The sequence below is a fragment of the Balaenoptera physalus genome, assembly GCF_965194825.1.
Source record: "Balaenoptera physalus genome assembly, chromosome: 12".
In the NCBI taxonomy this organism is placed as follows: domain Eukaryota; kingdom Metazoa; phylum Chordata; class Mammalia; order Artiodactyla; family Balaenopteridae; genus Balaenoptera; species Balaenoptera physalus.
In genome coordinates, this window is record NC_138897.1 from 70,218,807 (window position 1) to 70,246,302 (window position 27,496).

The 27,496-nt window shown below is 59.4% G+C and overlaps 3 protein-coding genes and 1 long non-coding RNA gene across 6 annotated transcripts; 2 read left to right on the plus strand and 2 right to left on the minus strand.

Annotated features, from left to right (window-relative positions):
* Positions 1-84: 84 nt before the first annotated feature.
* LOC309639701 lies at positions 85-9,110 on the minus strand. The gene is made up of 2 exons (XR_014251807.1): positions 8,975-9,110; positions 85-499 (listed from the first exon to the last, which is right to left on the minus strand). It is a non-coding gene; the product is annotated as an uncharacterized lncRNA (long non-coding RNA).
* LOC309639693 (tubulin alpha-3 chain) lies at positions 1,683-8,583 on the plus strand. The gene is made up of 5 exons (XM_082417243.1): positions 1,683-1,923; positions 3,889-4,111; positions 4,647-4,795; positions 5,091-5,771; positions 8,206-8,583. The coding sequence occupies exons 1-5, from the start codon at positions 1,921-1,923 to the stop codon at positions 8,500-8,502; spliced, it is 1,353 nt and encodes a 450-aa protein (XP_082273369.1). The 5' UTR covers positions 1,683-1,920; the 3' UTR covers positions 8,503-8,583.
* On the plus strand, positions 9,095-11,432 carry THAP7 (THAP domain containing 7). The gene is made up of 5 exons (XM_082417246.1): positions 9,095-9,201; positions 9,374-9,453; positions 9,771-9,926; positions 10,405-10,545; positions 10,746-11,432. The coding sequence occupies exons 2-5, from the start codon at positions 9,374-9,376 to the stop codon at positions 11,308-11,310; spliced, it is 942 nt and encodes a 313-aa protein (XP_082273372.1). The 5' UTR covers positions 9,095-9,201; the 3' UTR covers positions 11,311-11,432.
* Positions 11,433-12,191: 759 nt separating this feature from the next.
* LZTR1 (leucine zipper like post translational regulator 1) lies at positions 12,192-27,435 on the minus strand. 3 transcript variants are annotated; one of them, XM_082417208.1, is made up of 21 exons: positions 26,400-26,923; positions 25,915-25,977; positions 22,871-22,927; positions 21,447-21,526; positions 20,966-21,074; positions 20,336-20,419; positions 19,479-19,536; positions 18,932-19,071; positions 18,272-18,473; positions 17,720-17,875; positions 17,227-17,337; positions 16,864-16,956; positions 16,681-16,776; positions 16,444-16,609; positions 16,096-16,265; positions 15,842-15,998; positions 15,068-15,194; positions 14,828-14,977; positions 14,155-14,260; positions 13,994-14,074; positions 12,192-13,738 (listed from the first exon to the last, which is right to left on the minus strand). In XM_082417208.1, the coding sequence occupies exons 1-21, from the start codon at positions 26,597-26,599 to the stop codon at positions 13,622-13,624; spliced, it is 2,523 nt and encodes an 840-aa protein (XP_082273334.1). In that variant the 5' UTR covers positions 26,600-26,923; the 3' UTR covers positions 12,192-13,621. The 3 variants fall into 3 exon arrangements, 2 of the variants coding, with proteins under 2 accessions (XP_082273334.1, XP_082273335.1); XM_082417209.1 differs by lacking the exon at positions 20,336-20,419 and having other exon boundaries at positions 26,400-26,927; XR_014251805.1 differs by lacking the exons at positions 12,192-13,738; positions 13,994-14,074; positions 14,155-14,260 and having other exon boundaries at positions 14,839-14,977; positions 15,068-15,213; positions 26,400-27,435.
* Between the last annotated feature and the right edge of the window lie 61 nt (positions 27,436-27,496).

Sequence of the window (27,496 nt, forward strand, 5' to 3'; positions counted from 1 at the left end):
CCTCAAAAGGTTAAATATGGAGTTGACCATATGACCCAGCAATTCCACTCCTAGAGAAATGAAAACATATGTACACACAAAACATCTGAACCATCTGAACCATCTGAACACAGATGTTCATAGCAGCATTGTTCATAATATCCACAAAATGCAAATACCCACCAACTGATGAGTGGATAAACAAAATGTGGTATACCTATACAATGGAATATTATTTGGCAATAAAAAGGGATGAAATCTGGGGTTATGGAAATGTTCTAAAATTGATTAAGGTAAGGGTTGCACAACTCCACTGACATACTAAAAGTATTTGAATTGTATACTTTAAACAGGTGAATGGTATGGTATATGAACTATGTCTCATAAAGTTGTTTAAGAGAAAAAGGAATGAGGGACTTCCCTGGCGGTCCAGTAGTTAAGACTCCGAGCTCCCAATGTAGGGGGCCTGGGTTGGATCCCTGGTTGGGGAACTAAGATTCCACATGCCGCATGGCGCCACCTAAAAAAAAAAAAAAAAAAAAAGAGAGAGAAAAAGTAATGAAGTACTGACACATGTGACAACATGGATGAACCTTAGAAACATTATGCTAAGTGAAAGAAGTTAATCATAAAAGACCATATACTGTACGACTCCATTCATATGAAACGTCCAGAATAGGCAAATATACAGAGACAGAAAGAAGATGAGAGGTTGCCTAGGGCTGGGAGAGGGGAGGAATTGGGGATTGACAGCTAAAGGGTATAGGTTTCTTTGGGGGGTAAAAATGTTCTAAAACTGATAGTGGTGGTGGTTGCACAACTGTGAATATACAAAAAAAAAAACATTGAATTGTGCACCACTTTAAATGGGTGATGTTTGATATGTGGATTACATCTCAGGAAAGCTACTAATAAATAAATAAATAAAATCATGTTGTTTGGCCCAAATTGTATGGATAACAAATGTATACATGTATATACTAGCAGGAAAAACAAACAAAACAACCCTGGCATATTAACAATGTTTGTCTCTAGGTTGTGGCTTTATAGATTTTATTTCCTTTCTGTTTTTCTGCATGTTCCACACTTTCTACTCTAAATATGTTACTTTTACAATCAGAAAAATAAATCGTACTTAAGAAATGGCCGGTGGCAGAAGCTACAAGTCAGCTGCGCGCGCTACGCCCTGAAGGAGGGCACCCCCATCCCCAGGACGAGGCCCTAACGCCCTGAGACCTTCGGAGCCGAGAGATGACTGAGGGTAAAGGCCCCTGACCCCGCGAGATAAGCGCCCCTGAAGCCTGCTCTCCCCGCCCCACGCGGGGCCGCTCCGGACGGCGACCCTCCGGCCTCCAGAGCGGTGAGACGACCTCGCGGTTTGAGCGCGGGACCGGACCAGGGGCGGCGGGACCCGACCAGGGGCGGCGGGACCCTCTCCTGCTTCCCCGGAAGAACCTGCCTTACTCCAGCCTGTCGTTACGCGACTGCCCGCGCCCTGAAGATAGGACACCGAGCGCAGCCCAGCCCTGCGGGCTCCCTGCGGCGGCCCCCCCCAGCGGCGGCCCCCCGGCAGCGGACAACAGCCAGGTTCGGCTGCGCAGACAAGGTCAAGCCTCCTGGAAGCCGCCTAGCTGGCGTAGACAGAACAGGAAACCGGAGTGCCACTCCCACCTTAAGGCCAAGGTCTCGCGGGAACACCCACCTGCGCTCTTCCTTCGGCGACCCCGCAGCCTTCCCGCCAAATCCACGTCCAATCAGAACGCGCCACACTCTGAGTGTCGCATGCTAGCCAATCGGGAGCTGGATTCCAGACCTTGGCCCGCCCCATGGTGCTCCAGACCAATGGGTGTTGGCGGCGGCGCGTCCTAGGAGCGCCCGGCGCGGCAGCGGCAGTTGGGCGGCTGCAGCCGTTGAGGTCGAAGTGCGGTGGTGGCGCTCACCATGGTACAGCCGAGAGGGCGGGAGGCCTGGAGGCCGTGTCCCGGGCAGAGGGGTGGGGGCCGGGTCTGAAAAGATGCCCCAGGAGCCTCGTGTGGGCGTCCGCCCCCCGATCGCGCGGCCAGAGCAGAGGCTGAAAAGGAGAAACTGCGAAGGCGGCATTCTCGGCCGTGGAGCCACAGTTCCCACGAGTAACAACGTCCGAGTCCGAGAGCCGCGGCAGTTAGCTCACCTCGGCACGTCGTCCCTGGGCTCAGGGGAGGCGGGCAGTCCTGGCTGTGGTGGTCGGGCTGCCCGGCGCGTGGACAGCGGGCACAGCGGGCAGGGCCGGCCTCCGGGGGTGGCGGGGGCCGTGCTGGGGAAGGAGGTCATCTGCTGAGAAGGGGACACAGGACTTGGTCTTGAGGAACTTTCAGAGAGGAAATGGAGCCGAGTACAGAAATGTAGACAAACTTCAGCAATCCAGGCGAGGTCGGCAGTGCGCTCGCTTTCTGTTGACAGCGAGGAATGACTTCCCCGAGCACTGCAATTCCTTTCATTGTTAGACAGTCAGATGGACGTGGCCTTACAAACCACGGAGCTCCCCAGCCGCATTTTGTAAATGAAGACATTGGGGTATTTCTTCGGATCACAGAGCTGGCTCTGATCACACTGGGGCTGAGCGAGTAGAATGACACATCAGGCATCTTGTGAAATACAGTGGATCTGGATTCAAAGCGAATAGTGTGCATTTGAAAATGGTGCGGTTGGGTGGATTTCAAAGGACTTCCCAGGGTGCCGATGGAGTCCTCCTCTGGGGGAGTGATTTCGTTGTCATTGGAGATCTTTCCCGAACCGAATGCTTCCCTCTGGGATGATGTTCGGGGATTGCTGCATCAAGCTGGTCTCTCCTGCTCTGAGATTTGGTGCTTGTATAACAGAAAACAGGACTTCAAGTTCTGAGGACTGTAAGTCAGAATTTAGTGTGGGTGGCACACCTCAAATTTCACGTGATCTCCTCTGTGTATATGTAAGGATGATGTGTCTAAAATCAGACATGTGATTAGGGACTGTAGACTTACATTCCCGGCAGGAAAGAAATGGTACATTCAGAATAGGTACTCACAGGACAATCTTTAAGAAGATACTATTTATAAAGATACGGGCAGGGTTTAAGGAAACCACCAAAGGACAGTGCAGTATCCCAGCACTTGTGCCATCTGGGAGCCATTAACTCCTAGGCTGGAAGAGGCGAGGGGATGGAGTGCTTATGAGAAGCTCAGAGGGTAGGTTTATGACAAGCGCTGACTGCTGACACTCTGTGCCCTTGTAAAGGAACTCAAGTGACCCAAGGCAGCCTGGCAGGGAGGGAGCCAGGGTCAAGCACCCTGACCACACCTTCCTCTAACCTCCAGCTCTTGCTGGTGCCTGACATTGGCTAAAGCAACCAGAAGCCAGGGGGCACAGTCCACATGGGTCAGCCTCCTTGAGCACAGAGCTGGACAGAGAACAGAGGCTAGACCTAGAGGGGCAGATGAAACACACACAGTGATCACCCATGCTTGGGCCACGGTGGCCTCTGTCCCAGTCCACTTTTCCTTTCCCAACTCTATTACCACTTAACTTATCATTTGGTCAGGACACAATAAAAACTGCTATATTCTTCAGAGAATTACTGTGACTAGCCGTAACATGGAGTTTATTATTGACATTATACGGCTTGCAAAATTTTAAATAACCGAATTTTTGTATAGTAGCAAACACTTAGGTTCTGGGGCTAATTCTGGCATTCACTATCAGCTAGGGTGGTTAACAGCAAGCCAGTTTTCACAGGGATAAAAGGGTCACATAAGCCTCCTGGAAAAGAAAATAAGGTATGAGAAAGCCCCAGACACTCTGAAGCACATACAAACATTAAATTATATTTTGCCTGCCACATAGTGACAACTGCCTTGAAGCTGGGGGGCCTCACATGTATGTTCTGGTTCCCAGCGCGAGTGCATCTCTATCCACGTGGGGCAGGCGGGGGTCCAGATCGGCAATGCCTGCTGGGAACTGTACTGCCTTGAACATGGAATTCAGCCCGACGGCCAGATGCCAAGCGACAAAACCATCGGCGGTGGGGATGACTCATTCAACACGTTCTTCAGTGAGACCGGGGCTGGCAAGCATGTGCCCAGAGCCGTGTTCGTGGACCTGGAGCCCACCGTGGTCGGTAGGTACCCTGAGACTTAGAAGGGGAAGCACAGAACCTTTGCTGGGTTCCTCCAGATCAGAAGCCCGAGGTAGTTTCCAAGGGGAGCTGCCAGGAGAGAGCACCTTTCAGTGGCGGCCACCCAGGAGACAACAGAATGTCACCCTAGAGCCCGTGAGACCCAGGCCACAGAGGGCGCCCAGCAAAAGTCACGCTGATGTCTAGTATGTCAGGGCCATTTCAGCAACACCCCGGGTGTAGCTGTGGGTGTGAACGAAACATGCATGCGCAGAACCGCCTGTGCGGTGTGAGCACTCCCCCGCCTTTGGGAACTGGCCACACTGGCATTTGTTCCCCGGGTTGACTGGACCTTCCCGGAGCCATAAACGGCAGATAAGGCACGTGTATCACACGGAGACCTTTTCTGTGAGACGCTGACGCTGCTGGCCTGCGAGGCGCAGCACGTGCCTGTAGAATTGAAGGTTTCCCCGGACCTGGCCATCCCGGTGAGTCAGCGACCGTCCTTATAGTCTCGGACACACTGTCCTCTCTGCAGATGAAGTGCGCACGGGGACCTACAGGCAGCTCTTCCACCCGGAGCAGCTGATCACCGGGAAGGAGGACGCGGCCAATAACTACGCCAGAGGCCATTACACCATCGGCAAGGAGATCGTCGATCTGGTCCTGGACCGGATCCGCAAACTGGTGAGAAGGGCCCTGGGAAGGCCTCCTGGACAGGAGGGGAGGCCCGGGATCTCCCCGGGACATCACTTTGGCAAAACCCAGCAGAACCATGAGTGCAGGGTCTTCCTTGCCGGTGTGGCCGCAGCACGTCCACATCTGTAACTGCTAAGTGTGACGCGTGTTCCCTGTGGATGGGTTGAACCCGTATAGTGAACCTGCAGAGGAAGAGTGTGGCGTGACCGGGGCCCTTTGGGGCCCATGGGGGCGGTGGCACGGCTCGTGCGGGCGTGGCCTCACGGCCTCTGCTCTCCTGCAGGCGGACCTGTGCACGGGCCTGCAGGGCTTCCTCATCTTCCACAGCTTCGGGGGCGGCACCGGCTCGGGCTTTGCGTCTCTGCTCATGGAGCGGCTCTCTGTGGACTACGGCAAGAAGTCCAAGCTGGAGTTTGCCATCTACCCGGCCCCCCAGGTGTCCACGGCCGTGGTGGAGCCCTACAACTCCATCCTGACCACGCACACGACCCTGGAGCACTCGGACTGTGCCTTCATGGTGGACAACGAGGCCATCTATGACATCTGCCGGCGCAACCTGGACATCGAGCGGCCCACGTACACCAACCTTAACCGTCTGATCGGGCAGATCGTGTCCTCCATCACGGCCTCCCTGCGCTTTGACGGCGCCCTCAACGTGGACCTGACGGAGTTCCAGACCAACCTGGTGCCCTATCCCCGCATCCACTTCCCCCTGGCCACATACGCCCCGGTCATCTCGGCCGAGAAGGCCTACCATGAGCAGCTGTCCGTGGCCGAGATCACCAACGCCTGCTTCGAGCCGGCCAACCAGATGGTCAAGTGTGACCCTCGCCACGGCAAGTACATGGCCTGCTGCATGCTGTACAGGGGGGACGTGGTCCCCAAAGACGTCAATGCGGCCATCGCCACCATCAAGACCAAACGCACCATCCAGTTTGTGGACTGGTGCCCGACTGGGTTCAAGGTAGGCTGGGCGGTAACGCGTGTTCACCTTTCCGCCCGCGGCAGATCCTGGGACAGGGTGCTGCCCCTTTGTGGAGGGTACCCTGTTCCAGGGCAGCTGCACTGCAGGGAGAACAAGTTTAGTAATTAATTTGCTAGGTGCCTTGATCTTTAGCAAGGACTTTATGTACCCTTATTTCTTACAACCAACCTGTAACACTCATGGGCTAATACTACTAATATCTTACAGTTTAGAGACTGAGGCTGAGACAGCTTTTAGTATCTAACATCCTCAGGGGCAGCGAGTGATGGAGGGAGCTTTCAGGGACGTCTGACTGCAGCACGTCTGTCCTCCACATTTTCCCACTCTTGCTCAAGAAGCTTGTCAGGGTCTATGGTATCATTTTGTGTTAGAAATCATGGTTTTTAGATTTCACATTACTTCAGTCACCAGTTGTCACTGCATTTTAGGCAACATTTATGTTTCTGTAGACAGAATTTTAAATTCATTATACAGTGTTTTCTGTGGGGCCAAGGGTGGTTCACTGCTGTTACTCCAAACCAGACTTGGAACACTGCCTCGCACACAAGATCACACTGATAATTAGGTGGCTCCTTCAACCGTGTTTAGTGTCACGATGCAACGTCTACCCAGAGAAAAGCAACATGTATCTGGAAGCCAAGTAACATGTTAGACCTACTGTGATCACCAGGCTAAGTGCCTCGCCATGCCTGGGATCGTTAACTCTGCCCCCTCTTCTTAATTAAAAGTCCTTGTTCACAATTGATCTTCCACGTTAGAAAAAGTGCTAGATCCTGCACTCGTGAGCCCTGATGAGTTCCTGAGGTGTTTGGGGAGTTGCACGTTCCAGGGTCATTGCAGATTGAAAATGAAGAGAAGTAGCAGCAATATGTGTGTCATCCTATTCCCATTTGCAAAGGCCAGAGCTTGCCTCTGACTACAGTCAATTTGTTGCACCCACCTGGCCTCTGTCAGCCCCACTTCAAGACACCCTGACACAGACCATCTCTGAGGGTGTTAAGACCGACAGATGCAAAGTGACTTACAGAAAAAACTAAAGTCTATAACAGGTTTCACTGATCTGGAAATATTCATTACACCTTCCTTAAGAGGTTTGCAGACCTCAGAGGTTATAGGTGGGGGTTGAAACCTTCCATTCTTGACCTCTTTCAGTCATCTCACCATGACCTTTGGAAGGCAAGGACGTCCAAGGCAGCCGCAGCTGGGTGGCACTTTGGGGTGTGCTGTGCCCTGTGCCCGGGCTTTCCCTCCTGGCTGAGTCTCTGTGAGCCAGTAGGGAGGCCGGTCTTGGGAGGAGGTACAGGAAGTCACAGCTTCTGTCCCCACAGAAGACAGTTCTCCCTCAGATGGAGCACGTTGAATTCTCATTGCTCTAAGTTCCTTTTTGTCAGTCTGAGTGTGATTTCACCATATGTTCTTTAATAACCATTTGCTCAGGGGTGCACTATTGTCAAGGAGTCTTTCCCATGTTTATGTTTAGTTTTTTCATTATAAAAGTGTGTATGTGGCAAAATATTAAAATGACGCAGAAGGCTGAAAAGCTGAAGTCCTCTTCCCCTTCCAGAGCTTTGTCTGTCCCTCAAGAGATAGTCTATGCATATTCACGTTACACCTCTTGTTATACGGGTGACGTTGACAGAAAGGGGCCAGCGACATGGGTAAAGAACATTCTTTAAAGGTAGGTGACAGACTCCACTCATTGCACACAGATGGCCAAACAGAAACGGAAGCTGGCAGCACTCCCACTTGGAGGGGCTGGCTGGCCTGACAGCGCTGTGTCAAGTCCCACCCCTCTATCAAGTCAGAACCCCCTGTGCCCTTCCCCCTGCTCATCCCAGCTCTTCTGGAGACTGGCTGTGTCCAGCTGCTGCTGACTGCTAGCTGCTCACTAGGGCAGGGAGGGGTCACAGCGTCAGCCCTCTCCCCGTTGTTTGTCCTCCTCCAGCATGATATTCCCTGAGCTGTCAAAGACTCTAGCTGGTGTTTATTACTCTACAGGTATTTTAAAGCATAAATGGAATTCAAGTTGCTTTTCTTTTTACCAAGTATACAGTATATCTTGGACATATTTACATGCCAGGACAGATTTCTCATTCTTTTTTATGATCATACACTGTTCTACTGTAGGGAGTGTATGATAATTTAACTAGTTTCCACAAAGGACATTTGTTTCCAATTTTGCCATTTCAGATGGCGCTTCACAAAGTGAAAATATTAAGTCAAAGGATATTAAATGTTAGCATATACTGGTACAAAACAAAGTATCAATTCCTACAGGGCATAATTTACGGCCTGTTTTTAAACACGGACCCCATTTTTAAAAACAACCTACAATTTCTGAGGCCACAGTAAAAACTTCACCATAAAAAATAAATAAATAAATAAACTTCACCATGTTCCCCTTCTCTGGCAGGTGGGCATCAACTACCAGCCCCCCACGGTGGTCCCGGGGGGAGACCTAGCCAAGGTGCAGCGGGCCGTGTGCATGCTGAGCAACACCACGGCCATCGCCGAGGCCTGGGCCCGCCTAGACCACAAGTTCGACCTCATGTACGCCAAGCGCGCCTTCGTGCACTGGTACGTGGGGGAGGGCATGGAGGAGGGCGAGTTCTCGGAGGCCCGGGAGGACCTGGCAGCGCTGGAGAAAGATTACGAAGAGGTGGGCGTGGACTCGGTGGAAGCAGAGGCCGAGGAAGGGGAAGAGTACTGAATGCGAGGGCGCGGCTATAGGCCCCCTGTCCCCCAACTGTCACGTTACAGATGTGTTTACCTATTAAAGTTTCTCTATTGAGCATAGTCTGCCCTGTGCTGCACTTCGACCAAATTCCCACGCCAGATACCTTCCTTTTCCAAGTGAATTTCTAGGGAAACTATGTTCCTCCCGGACAGAAAAGATGCAGCAGGTCCGTACGCCTGTCTTGCTACACAGAGCAGTCAGCTGCCGCGTTACCCCCCCGAAAAAGGCTTGAGAGTGAGGGGCGGGGAACCGGGAAGCGCTCTCCGCCTAAACACCTGGAGTCCTTCGCGCTGGCCAAGGCGCTCCTCGGGGGCCGGAAGTGGGCCGGTTCTGGTCGTCGGAGTCGCGGGCCCGCCGCGTTTGCCCCGCCCCGCACGAACCCACTCCCGCGCCCCTACCCCGGAGGAGCTGCCCCAGAACCTCCCGCCCGGCCCAGAAGAGCCACCTCTCCCGCAGGAAGCGTGCACGCCGGCTCCGCCGGGCTCGTTCCCGTCGTAGGCGTTTCCCGACCCGGGCGGCGTGAGAGACCCCCGCGGCCACTCCCCGGGCTCGCTCTGCAGTTTCCGGGACCCGCCCCTCGGCGAACGCCGCGCGCTTCCGCGTTTCTATGGTACTGACTTCCGCCGCGAGCCAAACCCCGCGATACTTCGGCGGCGCAGCAATGGCGAGACCGTGAGTGCCGCAAGCGGGAGTCGGGAGAACAGGCTGGGACGGGGTTCGGGCGAGATCGGGCCGGGGAAGACCCGCCACGCCGGGGCCGCTTGCAGTGGGGTGGCAGCCTGGGGCGCGAAGCCCCTCCGGGCCCTGACGGCCGCCCGCGACCGAGCTCCCGCCTCTTCCCCAGATGCCGCGTCACTGCTCCGCCGCCGGCTGCTGCACACGAGACACGCGCGAGACGCGCAACCGCGGCATCTCTTTCCACAGGTCAGCGCGCGTGCGCGCTGGTGCGCGAAGGGTCCCCTACGCATGCGCCCGTCCTGCCGCCTCGCGGAGCTACTGCGCACGCGCCTCCGTGGTCGGGGCGGGGCTTGAGTGGGAGGCTGGGCTGGGGAAGAGGGGTGGTCAGCCTGCTCGGGCCAGCTGCTTCGAGTCTCACCTACGTGATGATGTTCAGCGAGTCTCTTTTCCTCTGGAGGCCTCAGCTTCCTTGTCTGTGCGCAGGCAGTGTCAGCGCGAGGTCTGGGGGCGGCATGAGCGGGGCCGGCCTTTCCCGTCGGGCTCACGGGCTTGTGGCCCCGCAGGCTCCCCAAAAAGGACAATCCAAGGCGGGGCTTGTGGTTGGCCAACTGCCAGCGGCTGGACCCCAGCGGCCAGGGCCTGTGGGACCCGGCGTCCGAGTACATCTACTTCTGCTCCAAGCACTTCGAGGAGAACTGCTTTGAACTGGTGGGAATCAGGTGAGCCTCCTGGCAGCTGGAAGTGGGCAGGGCGTGGGCAGTGGGGTGGCGGCCAGCCAGTGGGGAGGTCCCCGGAGCAGCAGCTCTGGTTTCTCCAGCTGCGAACCTCAGCTTCCTCTCCCGACAGACCTGGGCAGTGAGACCCACGCCCTAGGGATCACTGTGCCAGAGCGCGCTCCCTGCAACCCCAGCCCTCCTTACAAGTGCACAAGCGGAATCAGTTCTTTTGGCTGGGCCACCCCGTTCTGGTGGAGCCTTTCCACACTCTTTAACTCTGAGGAGTCTTGCAGGGAAGAGATTGGTGGGGATCTTAACTTGGCATTCCCCAGACTTATTGTTGGCAGGGTGCCTCCCACCTCCCACAGAGCTAACCCGACAGCCTGCTGGCGTGCTGGAGGGCCTGCTGGCTACACGCCCTGCGGGTGGGCTGGGGCGGCAGGGCTTTGTTCCACCTCATCCAGACCGCTTTCCCCCGCAGTGGGTATCACAGGCTGAAGGAGGGAGCAGTTCCGACGATATTTGAGTCTTTTTCCAAGTTGCGTCGAACAACCAAGACCAAGGGGCACAGTTACCCCCCTGGCCCCCCTGACGTCAGCCGGCTCCGGCGATGCAGGAAGCGGTACGTGCTGCAACGGAGGGGGAGGTGCCCCACTGCACCCCAGGTCTGAGGGACTGGGCTTTAGGGTGCCTGACAGCAGCCTTGCTGGACAGGGTTCTGAGCCCATGGAGTGGGTTCAGGGATGGGGGTTAGATGAGCTGGTGAAGTGGGGTCAGCGAGCCCTGAGCCTGGCCTGTCAGTCTCTCTCTCTCTTCCCCCAGCTGCTCTGAGGGCCGAGGGCCCACAACTCCATTTTGCCCACCTCCACCTGCTGACATCACCTGCTTTCCTGTGGAAGAGGCCTCAGCACCTGCCGCCTTGCCTGCCTCCCCCACCGGGAGGCTGGAGCCTGGCCTCAGCAGCCCCTTCTCAGACCTCCTGGGGCCCCTGGGTGCCCAGGCAGATGAAGCAGGCTGCAGCACCCAGCCTTCACCTGAGCGGGAGCCAGAGCGACAGCCGTCCCCGCTGGAGCCGAGGCCCGTCTCACCCTCGGCCTACATGCTGCGCCTCCCGCCGCCCGCCGGAGCCTACATCCAGAATGAGCACAGCTACCAGGTGGGCAGTGCCCTGCTCTGGAAGCGGCGGGCTGAGGCTGCACTCGATGCCCTGGACAAGGCCCAGCGCCAGCTGCAGGCCTGCAAGCGGCGGGAGCAGCGGCTGCGGCTGCGGCTGACCAAGCTGCAGCAGGAGCGGGCACGGGAAAAGCGGGCACAGGCCGATGCCCGCCAGACTCTGAAGGAGCACGTGCAGGACTTTGCCATGCAGCTGAGTAGCAGCATGGCCTGAGTGAGGTCCGCCCGGCAGGGCTTCAGCCTCTTTCTCCCTCAGTATCCACCTGGAGAGGATCTGATCTGAGCTGCGTTGACCAGCCCTGCCAGATGCCATAATAAAGTGGATTCTACAAAGAAGCCCTGCTCTCTGGCTCAGCTGGGGGCTGGGGCCCTTCCCCTGGGTACCAGGCCCGTTTCCCCAAATTGGCTGTAGCACCCGGAGGGCTCAGGCCCTGGAGTTCAAGCCCTTGGCTGTGGAGAGCAGAAAGCCCTCACTGTACAGCTCTGTGTCCCACAGGGCTCTCTGAGGGGTCGTGTGAGTAGAGGTTCGGGGGCAATACTGGGCACCCTTTCCTTGGCACCTGAAACAGCCTTGACTTAGCCAGCTAGTCTCTGAAGACACCCATGAAACCCAGGCCAAGCTCAGTTCTTTTTCAGGGAAACAATAGGCTTCTGTCCCCAGAGCCAATCTGCCTAGCAGTCAGACCTGGCATGAGTTCCAGCTGCTGGTCAGCCCCCCACTCACCACCAGGCCTGTCCCATCTGAAAAACGGACAAGAAAGGCGATTACTGACCTGAGGTTGCTATGCTTGGCAAGTAGTGAGGGCCCCACAGTGACCATTCTGATCCCCAGAGGTCTGGGATGAGGCGTGTGGGGAGCAGAGGGCCAGGCATGTGGGCAGCAGTCCTGGCGTCGCCTGCGTCATTTTCCTTCAGTTCACCTGAACGTGGCAGGCCTCCCTGCACCTGTGATCAGCAGCTCCGTGTGTGAGGCACTTAACCACACACTTGACCTCCCTGCTGGGCCTCAGCCACAGCGGCCACAAGAGCACCGCTGAATTCTTTCTAGTCCTGGAAAAGGCCACACTGTGTTGTGGGCTTTGCTTTTTGGGGCTCTTGGAGTGAAACTTCATTTATTCACGTTACGCACAGGAGAGTCAAATGGCCATTACAGGAGGCGGACACGGAGCAGGATCACAGGTGGTTCCCAAGCCTGCGGGCCGGCCGAGGTGCACCTTGCACAGGCCATTTCCTAGCTTGCTGGGCCTACAGGTGAGCACCCCTTGCCTAAGGATGTCCACCTGGAGTTTCTCAGCAAGGCCTGAGGAGTGGCAGATGCTGCGTTTACGTGGGGCACAACCAGAGGCAGGAAACGAGCTCTAAGGCTCAGAAGAGAGGGACTGTGTTTCCCCCAAAGTGGCTTCCTGGCAGCCAGGGCAGAAGGGTTCTTGTTCCCAGAAGAGAGGCAGAATGGTGCCTTCCCCACTGGGGTGGACTTGGCACCTTCTGTCGGGACAGGGAAGGACTCAGTGACCTCTCCTCAGTTTCCCAGCCTAGGCAGGAGCCTACAGGGCAGCCCAGGAGCCAGGAGAACCAGCTCCGGGCCCCCAGGGTTCCCCTCAGGTGGGGAGAGGCCAGAGGCTGGCCTGCATTCCTCCCACCAGCCCTCCCACTATGTGACTGGGGCACCCTGGGTGGGGGTGGAGAACTTCTGGCATGAACAGAACCAGGCAAGACTGGCTTATCCTGAGCCATCGGGCCACATGGCCCAGCTTCAGCTCCAGGAGGACGGAGGGCTGGAGCCACCAGTGGGGACTGCGCAGTGAGGTTTGGGTGCAGGTAGGACTGCTGTGGCTTTAATGGAGGCAAGCCTATGACAATAAATACTTAGGGACAGATGCAGGCCTGGGGCATCTCTGACTTCACTGGCGCAGCCCAGGGTCCCCATGCACACACGGGTGGGATCCCACAGCCCCTCTGGATGCCTGGCCCAGTCCGCAGTGGCTGACCCTGCAGGCTGGGAGCTGACCTTAGGGCCCTTCACACCTCAAAATTCACCTGCAGTTGGATTCCATCTACCCAAGTTCTGGGTGGCAGGAGGAAACCCTTACACCAACCTTGATGAGGGTCTGAGGGTACTGTGCGGCCCCCACATTGAGGGGTCTTGGCAACATGACCCAGTGGCTGGATGCACAAGCCATGCTGGGTCCCTGCTGTGTAGGGGGCCCAAAGCCAGCTCCCTGGTGGGCTCATCTCCCTCACTGGGCCCTGGCCAGGACCCCTGCCTCCTCCTGCAGTGTCCTCACCACTGAGCCCTGGCTTCCCACCCACACCTCCACCCCGGGAGAGGGTGCCAGCCAGGATCCCGCTTCACCGTCCGCTTCCTGTGGGACCTGTGTCCTCAGCAGTGAGATGGGGCGTTTGGAGTCCCCCACTTAGCTCCCTTCGGAGGCCCTGGGCACCCGACCCCTTGGCCGCAGGCCCGAGCATGGCCAGCACAGTCTTTGCAGTGGGCAAGGCAGGGCGGGGCGGCACCACATGGGCCCTCATATGTCGGCACCCAGCTCTGCGCACTGCTTGTCTGAGATGTGGGAGGCAAGGGAGTCGATGATGTCCAGCAGTAGCTGCTGGCTCAGCAAGCGCAGTGTGGGCAGCTTGGAGACCTGCGGAGGCAACCAAAGGCCAGAAGGATGGAGCTGTGTTCTTGCCAGGGCCAGGTGGCCAAGGAGTCTTCTGGGGGCTTGACCAACGAGTACGGGATGAGGACCAGCCAGTGGGTGGACAGCTCTGCCCGGTTATCCCCAGAACCCACTGCTGCACAAGGCAGCCAGGGCCCCTCCCACCTGGCCCAGGCCACCGCCAAGGGGAGTATGTCCTGCAGACGGGGCAGGCAGCGCGCTGGGTGGGAGGGCCCTGACCTTGGTGAACTGGTGCACGATGATGTGGAGGCAGTGCCGCTTCATGTCCAGCGCCTGCGTCTTGTCTGCTGCCTCCAGAATCTGGAACGGCAGGTTCCCTGAGGCGCTGCCCCTGCCCCGCACACCGCGCAGGCACAGAGGCCCAGGGCCAGGGCAGCTACCTGCAGCACGTTCTGCACCGTCACATTCATCTCCAGGTTCTGCTTGCAGTACGCCTGCAGCCGGTTGTTGTAAAAGCCGTAGTAGTAGGGCGCCGCGAACAGGTAGCTGAGGGCTGGTTAAGGAGCTGTGGGCCAAGAGAGCCTTCCTCCCACCCAGCTGCCCTCTTCCCCCCTGGGGGCCCACCAGGGACGGAGAAGCCCTGAACCAGGGCTGCTGCCTCCTGCTCAGGTCAAGGGGTGCCCACCCACCACAACAGCCGGGCTCCCATCCAGGCAGAGCCTCTACATGGGCTTTGAACCACTCAGGGGTCCAAGGCTCCATTCAGGATCCAAAGAAAACCACAGGTTCCTCTCCCCAGGAAAGTACCCCACATGCCCATCTGCTGAAACATCCACGGCCTCAGAGCCCTGAAGGGCATCCTGGCCCCCCATGTTCAGACCCCCACAGACATGACCTGGCCAGGAATCACCCCACATGGAACCATGACCCCTTCCTCTGAACCCACCCGTCTCTCCTGGCTGCAAACCTCTCTGAGCCAGCCAACCGACTGTTCCAGAGAACCCGGAAGAGACTGGGCACCAAGAAGTCCTCAGGAAATCGCCTGGCCAGGCCAAGCCAGCAGGGCCCAAAGCTGTCCTGGGAATGACCCGGGAGCCCCAGAGGTGAGGATGCAGTGAGTCCTCGGGTGGCATGTTGACCTCGCCGTAGTACATGTAGCGCAGCATGGACTCGAAGGCCTGCCTGCTGGGCACCATCTCCCCGATGGAGATGTTCACCTGGCCGTCCTCAGGCATGAAGGACCGGAACATGGCCTCGAAGTAGCTGCAGACGGTGGGCCGGCCCTCAGCAAGTCGGCCAGTGCCCAGCTGCCCACCCACCCGCCCGCCCACCCGCGAGCCACACCCCACCCACCTGGAGCGGGCGGCCAGAATGGCCTTGTGGGCTGGCCGCGGGTGCCCATCCAGCAGCAGCGTGATGTCACAGAACTCCGCGCCCGCCCCCTCCAGGTATGCCTTCATGTCCTGGATCAGAGACGTGCCTGGGGGTGTAGAGGGGCCCTGAGCCGGAGGGCGGCTTCTGACTCAGGATGCGGGACCCCAGGGCACCGCCTCCTGTGCATCTGCCCGTGTTGCCCCCCCTGAACGAAACCCCCAGGTCAGAGGCCTCACTCTGGCCCTTGAGGCTCTGTCCCCCCAGAGTCTGACCTTCTCCCGGACTCGGCCCACTGAGCCCTCTCCTGCCCCAGTGCTGAAGCCCCCTCGGCTGTGTCACCTGGAGCCCATGGCCGAGGCAGCACAGGCCCCAGGGCCAGGGGGTGAAGGAGTCTGTAAGGTCCCTTCCTGGCTGGGTGGGGATGGGACAGGGAGGTGCCGAGCGTCTAAGGGCTATGCCCACCCCTTACCAGGCCCAGATGTGGGCCCACCTAGAAGAGAAGCTGGGCAACTAATAATGGGACCCTCAGCTCGTTGCTCGCTGCAGACCCTCATGCCTGTCGTCCCAGTCAGGGCAGCACTCGCTGGACAGGACCCGTGTTCCCCCAGGAATGGGCCTGGGAGATGCCGCCCTGGCACCCAGCCCGCTGAGCAGGTCTCTGCCTTGCCCGAGCCTGAGCCGCCTGCGGTAGGACCCTGTGCCCAAGGTGGCTGCACCCTGTCCACCGCTCTCGGGGACCAGGTGGGTCCCTACCGATGTCCACAGGCTGGTCCGAGGGGGCGCGGGGAGGCGGCTGCTGCTTCCGCCGCACAATCTCCACGATCAGAGGAGAAGAGAGGTGCTCGAACTCCTTCATCATGATCACCTGGTTGAAGTGGGAATCCTTCACCACGAAGTTCAGGCAGTGCTCCTGGACAGACAGGCCGCAGGCCACCGGGTCAGGCCTCACCGGGCCTGCCACAGCGGGCGGGGAGGGGGCACAGGCTGCCACGGACCCCGCCCCGCACCTTGAGCTGGCCCAGCTGCAGCCGGGCAGCGCTCTCGCACACGACCAGCACGTTCTGCAGGTCCACGGAGGCCTCGATGTACTGACGACACAACTGCTCTAGGCGGCACAGCTGGAAGCCCAGTGCCAGCTTGTACACATCCATGATGAGCAGCACATCCTCCACGTGGCCTGCGCCCAAGAACCCCCTGAGCCTCCGGCGGGGCGTTGTGGGGGGGGCCCGGGCTCCTTCCGCCACGAGGTGGCTCAGCCACAGGCGGGGCGAAGCCTCGGAGACCCCGGCTGCCCCCTGCCAGGCAGGGCTGCCCACACCCCATCCCGTTCCCTCCCGCCCGCGGCGCAGGCCGACCTTTCCGCGGGTACTTGATCTTGTCTGTGTAGAGGAACTGCATGAGCACCTCGAAGGACCGTGCCTCGGCCTCGCGGATAGCCACGCGCAGCAGGGGCGGCCGGGCCCCACCCGCGGTCCCAGAGGGGCCCTCCCTGAGTGCCGGGGCCGCCTCCTCCTCCAGCTTCTGTGGGCAGAGGAAGGGGCGCTCAAGAACACCCCACAGAAGCCTCTGCCCAGGCGGCGGGCGGCCCTCACCTGGGTCAGCCGCTCCCGCGCCTGCACGATCTTCCTGCGGAGCCAGCGGCTGCGTGCCGTGACGATGGCCACGTGGCCCTGCACGCAGTCCTCCTTCTGCCGGAAGAGAGACACCTTGGTGAAGGGCGGGGGACCCTCACCCTGGGGGCGGGGGCCGCCAGCGGGCACAGGAGGGGAACCCACCTCGCCCAGCACGAACTCCACGTCGCAGAACTGGCGGCTCTCCCACAGCCGCCCGTAGTCCTCGTGCAGCGTGCACTTGGGGTAACAGGAGAACTGCAGGCAGAGACCACGCTGCTGGACGGGTCCGCCCAGCCAGCCCCCCATGGGCTCTGCGGGGGGCCCCCCGGCCCCCCACCCGGCCCCGCCCGCACTCAGGTTCCAGAGTACCCCGGCCCAACCGCCCGACCCCTCAGAGGGGCTGCCAGCCCACCAGGTGCAGCCGCGGCTCTCGCGCTGGACAATCCCTGCCCCCACAAAGCCCCGCCCCCCAGGGGCTCGGTTTCCACAGTTTCCGCCTCAGGCCGGCAGCTCGGGCTGCCCCACCTGGAACCTGTACATCTCCCCACTGCGGATGTTGTTGTCCACGGTGCCCCCGAAGATGTACATGGCGTCGGAGATCACAGCGGCCGCGTGGAAGAGCCTTCCACTGGGCAACTGGAGGGGAAGGGACAGGGCGGGGTGTCCAGCAGCGGGGCTGGCTGAGGCCTGGCCGCGGCCAGGCTCTAAGCAAGGAGGGCAAGGGCACTGGTGGCCTGGAAGGAGGGGCTACAGGGCAGGACCCCCCCACCCCCCGCACAATCATGCAGGGGGTGGGGGGGAGGCGGGGCCTGTGTGGGCCCGCAGACAGGACAGGCCCTGTGGCCCCACCAGGTGGCAGAGGGTGCTGGGTGTCATGTGCTGCACCCATGTGGCCCGTCCAGCAAGGCATGGGCTCCTGGCCTCGCCTCATGTGCTGTGTAAGCCCTGAGCCTCGGCCTCTTCATCACAGGACCAGCTTCAGGGCGTGAGGGGTGGGTACGAGGGTGCCGGCCCTCACCTCTGAGGCTGGCAGGGTAGGCTGCCTGGTGGTGGTGCTGCCAAAGTCCAGGCCGAACACATCCCGGGACTTCTTGCAGCCGCCCCGCTCCTCGGAGCCCGAGGCAGGTGCCTCCTCGGAAGCGGACGCTCGCTCGGGCATCTCGGCCCCACTGACCTAGGGGAGACACACGGGTGCACGGCCCCTCAGCAAGGGCCGGGCAGGTGGCCAGAGACCGCTGCTGTCCCTGCCTGGGGTGGGGATGGGTGCTGTGGGGACAGTGTGGGGGGAAAGTGACACAGGATGAGGGTGCTCCCAGCACGGCCGAGATGGGAGCCTGGCTGCAGTCAAGGCATGCATCCCGGGAGAACATCCCCAGCACAGCACAAATGTTGGGCCATGAAGTGTTAGCCCATAGGTGGTAAGATGGAGAACAGACCAGAGGGGCCCAGGCCGGGGTCGGGCCAGGGCAATGTCCAGGGCTGAGGGCCCCGGGTGTCCCAGCCTTGCTCCTGCTGGCTGTCTGGAGCCCCTGGCCCTGGCCCCACCCACCTGTGGACCAGCAGCACTCACCTCGCTGTCCGAGCTGGGCTGAATGACCTCCCAGGTCTGGAAGTCCACGTCGTAGCAGTGCAGCTCGTTGGGGAGTGTGTTGTCAGCTGCGCCCCCAAACACGTAAAGGTGGCGGTCAAAGGCCACCATGGTGTGCCCGTAGCGCCGCTGCGGGGGCGGCGGAGAACCCCGGAGCAGGTGCTCAGTAGGGATGCGTGTCCACCTGTGATGTGTGTTCACGCTGCGTGTGAACCAGCGATGGGGTGGGGGTTCGTGCTCCCCTGCAGCCTCCACCTGGGCTCTGAGCCCCCCACCCCATTTCATCCTGGCACCAGGCCTGCCTGGCTCCTCGCAGCCCATCATGGGGTCCTGTCTTGCCCTCATCCCCCAGCATGGAGCAGGTATCAGGGGCAGGGCAGGAGGGTGGCACCTGCCCGGCGAGGCAGCTGCTGGAAGGGGTGGCTGGCTGTCTTCACCCTGGGACAAGGAAGGAGGCCGCCTAGGCCCCGGGATGCTGGGCTGCAGCCACTCCCCGAGGGGCCTGCGGGGGTCTCAGGCCCAGGCTGCGTAAGGGCCCTCACGGCCCTGCTCCCAAGGTGCTGGCTGTGTGTGGAGCCCACACAGGCAGCCCCGGGCACTGGTGTGGCGTGCTAACAGGGGCCCCACCAGCAGGGCACTCACGTCTTGTTCTTGAACTCGAACTGGAAGAGATTGTTGGTTATCTTGGCCCCGCTCTGGCCTGAGAAGACAAACATCCTGTCCCGGCACACGGCCGCCGGGAAGTTGCAGCAGGAGGGCGGGATCTCGCCGCTCTGGGCTACCTGCGTGGTTGGGGAAGCCATGAGCCCTTCTCCTGGTCCGGGGCCAACCTGCTGAGCTAGGGCTACGTTCACTCCTGAACCTTCCGTGAGTGAGGGGTCATGGGTCCATTTCTGTGGAACAGCTTAAAGCCCCCATCTGAATGGGCCCAGTTTTGAACAGTTGGGGCTGAAGTCCTCACTACAGGTGAGACAGGGCAGTGGTTAGACACACTGCCCAGGACCCCGACAGTAGCCACCCCCACTGTGTTCAAAGAAGGGTGGATCATCCCCAAACTGCACCAGTCACAGGCTCGGAGCCCGTAGTCACTGGGTAACCACCGCGGGGACTGTGAGAGGGCTGGGCCGGATGTCAGGAGGGCCTGGCGAGGCCAGGAACAAAGCGGCCTCCCCGGCCCCGTGCCCCTCACCTCCTCCCAGCACGTTAGCTCCCGGTCCTGGAGGCCGATGGTCCACATGTCGTTTAACCTGCATTAGGACAGAGGGGTTGGGACCCCACAGCTGGGCTGGCGGTCAGGGTGGGCCTGGGCCCAGCCAGGAGGGAAGGCTCCCGGAGGACAACGCACCAAGGGGGATTCTGACCAGGGGACTATGGAGCGGCCTCAGGGTGGGGGCTTCGGCTGGGGGCTGCACTGAATCCCTGCTGGGCCGGGCCCCCTGGAGCCAGGAGAGGCCCTCACAGAAGCCACCACTAACCCTGCAGCACTTGGAGCTTCTGTAACGCTGAATTCCTGGGGAATGAGCGTGTGCTGTTTTTGTAATCAGAAAAATACAGCAAAGCCGATGTTCTACAACAAGGAGGAAAGGGCCCATGACACAGGCAGGCGCCCCTGTTGCCCTCCATGGGGAGGCAGGCCGGGTCTGAGACCTGCCGCTGCCACCCTCCTGCTCACTCAGGTCACTGCTCACCATGGGCCCGAGTATCCTCACCCCAGCCATTCGAGGGGCCACCACCCGACCCCTGGCTCTGATGACACCCAGCTGTGGCCCCGGGGCTGTGGAGCCAGCACATCCTCAGCCAGCTGCACAGACGTGGGTGGGCTCGCCACCCCCTCAGTCGCCCCAGGGGGCTTCAGGGGTGCCAGAACTTCTGTCCCCTGTGAGGGTCGGGCGGGGGCTCCACTCAGTGGCCCTCGTCCTGCCCATCTTCCTATTCTCCCAGCCCTGTCTACACACCCACCCTCCTGAGAAAACCCCAGCTCGAGTCCTCCCTCCCCAGCGCAGGAAGGCTGCTCTGTGCCTCGGTGCACTTCCGGCCGCCACCTACCTGGCGTTGCCGTCATAGCCGGCAAAGATCCACAGCTTGTCACTGTACACTGTGGCGCCATGGGCTGACCTAGCGACTGGCAACCTGGGGCAGGAGGAGGGGGTGAGCAGGGAGGCCGCCCCGTGCAGATCTGAGCCTCATGGCCCCACGAGGCCAGGGCCACATTCTGCGAGTGCCGCCGGGCCCTGGGGCTGCCGTGCCCACACCTGCTGACCCGAACTCTGGGGACTCCAGCTGGGCCGCTGGGAATAAGGGACAGTGGCAGAGGCTGAACTCACGAGGCCGGGGCAGCTGGACAAGGAGTCACATGTCCAAGGGCACAGAGCCCCCTCCCAGCTCCCACCCAATATCAAGGGGGTGCTTGCAAAACAGGGCCAGAGAAGTGCCATCCGCAGTACAGCTGTCCCTTCTACCCTCTGGAAGGAGGGTATCTAAGAGCTGGGGGAGGAGCAGACAGGAGCGACTGGCAGTTAACGCCCACTCCCAGCTCTGGCCGCCATGGGCGCAGCTCTCTCTTCCAGGTCTCGGGCTCTTCATCTGTAATTCTACAGAGCTGATCCAGGCCCGCTGCCCCCTGAGACCCAGCGCGGCAGCCTGCACAACCCCAAAGGTCTCAGCAAAGTCTCTCACCGTCCTTCAATTTTCCACTCCGTCCACTGGCCAGTTGCAAACTTGTACTCAAAGAGGTCATTTTTATTCTTCAAGTTGGAATTGGAATAAATGTCCCCAGTGTAGCCCCCTGTAAAGAGAGTGAGAAGCTGTCACATCCAAAGGCAGCAACTCAGTCATCAAACCCACGGGGTGGGGGCAGGATCTGGCCTCAGTTAAAATGTACTCTGGGACCCCTCTGACCCTGTGGGGCACCTCCTGCCTGCCTGCCCCTGCTCGAGGCTCTGGTGACAGATGAGCAGAACCCCATGTCCTGCCCCTGGTTGGGAGACACCAGCCTGGCCACAGAGGCTGACGGTTCCACCCTCAGGAGATCAGGACAGTCAGGGAAAGGGGCCCATGAGAGGGCCTCAACCCAGCCCAGGAACTCAGAGGACAGTACACAGAGAGGCTGGCCAAGCACAGCACATGGTCGAGGCTTGATGGGAGGAGGGCCGCTCACCAAAGACGAACATGCTGCTGCCATAAACGACGGCCGAGTGGTGGTAGCGGGGAGCAGGAGGGGTCCCAGTGGTGAAGGCTCTGGTGGGGGGAGAAGGGGCAGTGGGTGTCAGCAGGGGGAAGCCCCCCTCACCCCCAAACTTCTTTTTACTTTTGTATTTTGAGGGTAATACCTGTCTCGTTATAGAAACCTTAAAAAATTGCCAATAAAGAAAAACCAAAAAAACAGCGCTGAAATATATGTATAATTCCTTTGCCAGAAACCACCATCCACACCTTGAGCGCGCCTCCCCACCACCTTTCCCAGGCATATTTATGTGTCTGAGTAATTGTTTTAAATGGAATCATGTGGTAGATGTCCTTGCTACTCTGGAACCATCCACACCTGCATCCCCACAGCTGCACCATATTCTGCAGCATGGGTGGTCCACACATCTTATTTATTGAATTAAAAACCGGTTTATACTGCTTTCCTGGGGCTGCTCCTTTTCAGAGTTTTATACCTAAGCAATTTTTAACAAAGAATTATAAAGTCTTGAGAGTGACTTTTAAATTAATCTGTAACTCTTGGACACATTTTACAATCAAGTGTGAGAGAAACAACACATAAACTTCCAAAGCAATCTAGCACCACCCGGGTGTTTGGGCAAGGGGTGATGCCACCTGTTGGGCCACATTCAGCAACTGTGAGTCCTGGGCCTGGACATCCTCCTCTGTCGAAGGGGGGCAGTGAGACCCCACCCCAGAGAGCAGCGCCCAGAGCTGCTGCAGAGCCTGGTGCCGAGGGGCTCCTGCACAAGGAGCTGGTACAGCTCAGAAGGAAGCCCAGCACCTCCTAATCCTGGTATCTTTTTCTCTCCTCAGCTGTGAGCTGCTCCCAGCGGGGGCTGGACTGGAGCAGATGGGCACAAATGTGCAGTGCTCAGAGATGGCAGGTGTCATGCCCAAGGCCACACAGCTGGGAAGGGAAGCCAGGACCTACAGGCTGCCCACTGCCTGTGTGGGGTCTCCTGGCAGAGGATAGGCCCCACAGGGCAGGGAGGGCAGGGGAGCCGCTGCTGCCAGCCCCTGGGCGGCACCCTGCAGCAGCAGAGACCATCCTGGAACGCCCCATCAGCCCATGGTCCCCCTGTCGGCTCCAGGAGACAGGCCTGGTGACTGAAGAGCTCTCCTGAGGCAGAATCGAAGGACCCACAGCTGGATCAAATAGATCCCCTTAAATAACAGGATCCAGAAAAACCAATCTCAGCCACAGACCAGAAAAGAAAGCCAGGAAATAGAGGGGATCACTAAGAGCAGTCCTGGGCGCTGTCATCTCCTCCTCGAAGCTTCTCTAGCTCTCCACGAGCGGGACCTGGCTGGCAGTCAGGCCCCAGTGGTGCTCCGTGTCTGGAGAAAAGCGGGGCTGGAACCGGGGACACCCACCTGCACCAGGAGCAGTCCTTCACGTCGAAACGAAGGAGGTCGTTGAGCATCGTCTTCCTGAAAGACAGCCAGGGACCCGGGAGATGGACACTGTGCCCGGGGGTGGGGGCAGCTGTTTGGGGGACTCAGCCAGGGCCAGGCAACCAGCTGATGCCAGAGGGACCAGAGAGGTGACCCAAAGGAAGCTTCCCAGCTGGTGCGGGACCAGCCTGCCTGGGGTCAGGACTCAAGCATGATCTCAGGCTCCTCACACCTCACCCCCCACTCCAGAATCCCCACCCACACACCCACTCATGGGCTGCAGCGCCCCTTCTCCGAGGCTGCGCCATACAATGCAGACGCTGGCTCACATGTCAGAGGAGGCCCCTTGCCTTCTCTCTCTTCCTGCCACCTCTTTATTGCAAAGCTAATGTAATAACTACCTTAAAGATACAATAAAGCAAGGCTTCCCTGGTGGCACAGTGGGTAAGAATCCGCCTGCCAATGCAGGGGGCACGGGTTTGAGCCCTGGGCCAGGAAGATCCCACATGCCGCGGAGCAACTAAGCCCGTGCACCACAACTACTGAGCCCGCGCGCCTAGAGTCCATGCTCCACAACAAGAGAAGCCACCACAATGAGAAGCCCGCGCACCACAGCGAAGAGTAGCCCCCGCTAGCCACAATTAGAGAAAATCCACACGGAGCAACGAAGACCCAATGCAGTCAAAAATAAATAAATTAATAAATAAATAAATTAAAAAAAAAAAAAGACCTGCACGTTACCACCCAGCCCTTATCAGTAAGAGGGAGAAGGGCGTCCACCCAACAGGAGCCCAGCACCCCAGCCGCCTCATTTAGCCTCTGCCTCCAGGAAACAGCCTGGGAGACCAAAGGGCCTGCCTGAGGCCACGGAGCCAGGGGGCTGGGGCTGGGAAGCAGAGGCATGACTGTAGTCCCTCCCTTTTACTCATTTGTACTGCCCCCCCCCCCAGCTACATGAGCATCTTTGTAGCCAGTCAGTCTGTACAAAGTTGCAACTAGAATGAGACAAATTCCTATCCTGTTTCTTAGTGTCACATTGTAGAGAAAATGTTTCTGCTTCTAGCTACACAGTTGTCACTCAAACTCCACCTGCTACAGAACACTCCAGGGGGATGTCCCCACCCACTGCCCTGCGCTGGACACCAGGCCTTTTCTGGTTCAGGGGATTCTCATTAAGGCTGCAGTAAACATCTGTGGGCGGATGCCTCTTCCTCATTTTATTCCTGTTTGTCCTGTGACAAACATTTATTGAATTGTCTGGGTGCTGGAATACAGGTCCAGCCCTGGCCGAGGAGACAGACAAGAAACATCTGTGTGCCCTGGGGGCCAATGGAGCCAGTAAGAGGTGCAGAAGGGGAGGTGGGGGCTGCTGGCTGGTCCGGTTAGTCCAAGGGGTGGGGGAATGCCTCACTCACAGGAGATTTAGAGGAGGGGCAGGAAGGGTGGGAAGCAGGGAACAGCCAGCGAGAGGGGCTGAGCAGGAGGATGCTTGGTGCAATCAGAACACCGCAAGGCAGAGGTGTCACCCAGTGCAGCACAGACAAAGGCAGGGGAGCTGTGGGTGCAGACGTGGGCAGGGCCTCACAAACTGCCAGGAGGGCTTGCATTTTCACTCAGAGGGAACCATCCCAGGGTTATGACTCAAGAAGGAACACACTCTAGCTGGCTGCACATGGGGAGAAAGACTGAGGAAGACAGGCTGGAAGCCAGGGGCCACGCCCAAGAGACCCTTCTACCCAGTCTGAAGGTCCCCGCGGGGGCTTGCCCACTCTGTCAGCCCCAGGTCAGCTCCTCCAGGGAATCCTGCAGGACCACGGCTGCAGCACCAATCAGAGGCCAGCCCTGCCTGGGCTACAGGCCAGAGCCTATGGTTGAGAGGCAGGGACAGGACTCAAGGGCAGGATGAGTTGTGTGCCAACACCACACCCTCAGCACAGGGACACCTCTGTCCTCAGCCTCTCACAGCCCTATGCTCACTGACCCTCAGGAGCACCCTGCAAAAGCAGGGCAGAGGCCCACCGCCTTCTACAGAGGAGATCAGGGTGCAGTTGGTGGCTTTAAGCCACCTGCCCCAAACCACAAAGCTGTAACCTGAACTGAGCCCTGTCTGTCCAGGAGCCCAACTTCAGCCCCACATCCAGCAGGCTCCCAACCCTCCAGAGCCCTGGTGGGCATCCCTAGCCTCTCCTGAGCACATCAAGGGGTGGACGAGGGACGGAAGCCCAGTGGATGCCGGGCAGCACAGTTCTGCACTCTCCCACCGCTGGGTGGTTGCCCACACTGACCCCTCTGCTCGGGACACTCTTCCTCTTTTGCCTGGCTCACTCCTACTCATCTTTCAGGTCATCAGCCCCTCCAGGAAGGCTTCCCTGACCAGACCGGACCAGACCGGACCCCCCCCTCCTGGTGCAGAACAAGCCTGCCTGCTGTGCCCGCACCCTGCAGTTGATGTGGTCCCGCCCTCGCTAAGACAGCTCTTTCCCTCTGGGTGGTCCAGCTCCTGGGAAAAACATGCCAGGAGAAGGATGCGGCTGCACAAACCAAGGGTTCACTTCGGCCATTATTTCACCAAAGGAAACCAGCCACAACCTAACTGGGAACTGTTTGTGGGATGGAGATATGCTGTCAGGAAAAGCTGTTTGCTGGGAATGTACAGCAAAATGTGGGAAAACCCTTACAAAAGTGAAAAATGGGGGAAGGAAATAAATTGGTATCCTCCAAACCTTCTCAACTGCCATGTGAGCATGTGGATGAGGCCCAGAGGGAGGCACAGGGAAGGAGAAGTGTCTGGCAGGGGTGGCAGCCATGGCAGATGTGTTTCTTTCAAGGCTGTGTCCACTCACTCAGAACAAGAGGGACATTTCTGTGTCCTGAGTGTGCCACCCACTGGATGCAGTGCTGAGGGAGCCTCACTGATTTGGAAGCTGAGGCCGAGTGCTTAGCTAATATCTGGAGAAATGGCAGTGGAGCTGCAGAGACCCAGTCCCCACCACTGTGCTTCTCCCTCCTCAATCCAGACTCACCCGTTGTCTCCACCAAATACATAGATGGCATCTTTATAGGCCACCACTGTGTGCTTGCTGCGCCTGGAAAGAGAGGGGTGGGTGGCAGTCAGGCCAGGACCCTCCTGGGGGCACCCAAGGAATGAGACTTGGCACTGAGGCTGCCACAGAAGTCGGATAATTCCTCTCAACTGCCAAGATCGATGGAGACTCCTGAATTCCACCAGTACCCCCAAAGGACTCTGCATGTGGGGACCCCTGACACTCCCACCCCCCTGCCGAGCACCTGGGGCCCTAGCTCGAGACCCACAAACACAACTTAACTCTAGTACCCTGCCCGGGGCCACCCCGCTCCGGGACTCCCTCGGAAGCCCCTCCCTTGCCGTGGACAACTCCCCGCCATTACCGGGTTCCGCTCTGGGACACGGCGGCCCGGCCTCGCCCCAGCGCCCCGCCTGGGACCTCCTCAGACACCCCCTCCCCAGGACCCCCACGCCCCGCCGTACCGGGCCCCCACGAACTCGTCGCAAGGCGGGAGGCGCCGCCAACGATGCACTGTCTCAAAGGGCCCGAAGTTGAGCGTCAGGTACTCGACACTGTCCGAGCAGCTGTGGTCAAAGTCCACGCTCGGGGCCACCTTGGACCGCGCGCCACCGGCCAGGGCCCCGGACCCGATCGGGCCGCCCGAGCCACCCGGCCCCGCCATGCCGGGTCCACGCCCGATGGGCCACCGGGTCCGCGGGACGTGCGGCCACCGCCCCGGGCCGTCCCCGAGGGACTACATTTCCCGGCGAGCCCTGCACCGACGGCGCCGCACTTCCGGACGGTGGCGCACTCCGGACCGCCCTCACTTCTGGGCGAGCCTTGGGGTCCTAGTGACTCTGAGGGCCCGACTGTGCAGCGAGCTCCTAGTCTTTCGAGAAGCATTTCACGCGAAGTGCGGGCGCGCTGTACCCCCTCCAGCGCGCGCAGGCCCCCGGCCGCAGCCCCTTCCGGCCCGCACTTCCCCGGCGCGGCTCCCGGCATGCCCTGTGCGCGTGGCTCGGCCTTGATCGTCCGCCACGCACGGGATCCCGGACGGAGGGTTCCGGCCTCGCAGCGGCCTCCGCGGGCCGCCCCACCATCCCCTTCCTGCTGTGTCCCCCGGCCCGCTCCCCGCGTCTCCCCTCGGCGTTCCTTTTGGCTGGGAGGCAGCGTGGCGCAGAGGCTCTGGATTCTCAGTCCTACTCTAGCAGAGCCTCAGCTACTTCACCTGTGAAATGGGCATTCAGGAAGCTCAGGCTGCCATGAGAAGCGTGGGTCTTGGGACCTGCTCCTCAGTACTGATTGGGCCAACGCCGCCAAACTGCCAAGCCCGAGCTGCCTCTGACCTCTGAAGAAGCACTTCCTGCCTCAAAGCCTTTGCATGTGCTGTCCCCTCTAACTGGAGTGCCCTTCCTTCAAAATCCAGATCCAAGACATTGGTCTGAAGGGCCTTCCCTAACCCCGGGGGCAGCAAAGGGGTTGCTCCCTCCTCTGGGCACTCACAGACCAAACTTCCTTGGTGTCACACTGAGCGTTCTGTGGTTTGCGGTCGTGCTTGTCTCATCATCTTTCTCCCTCA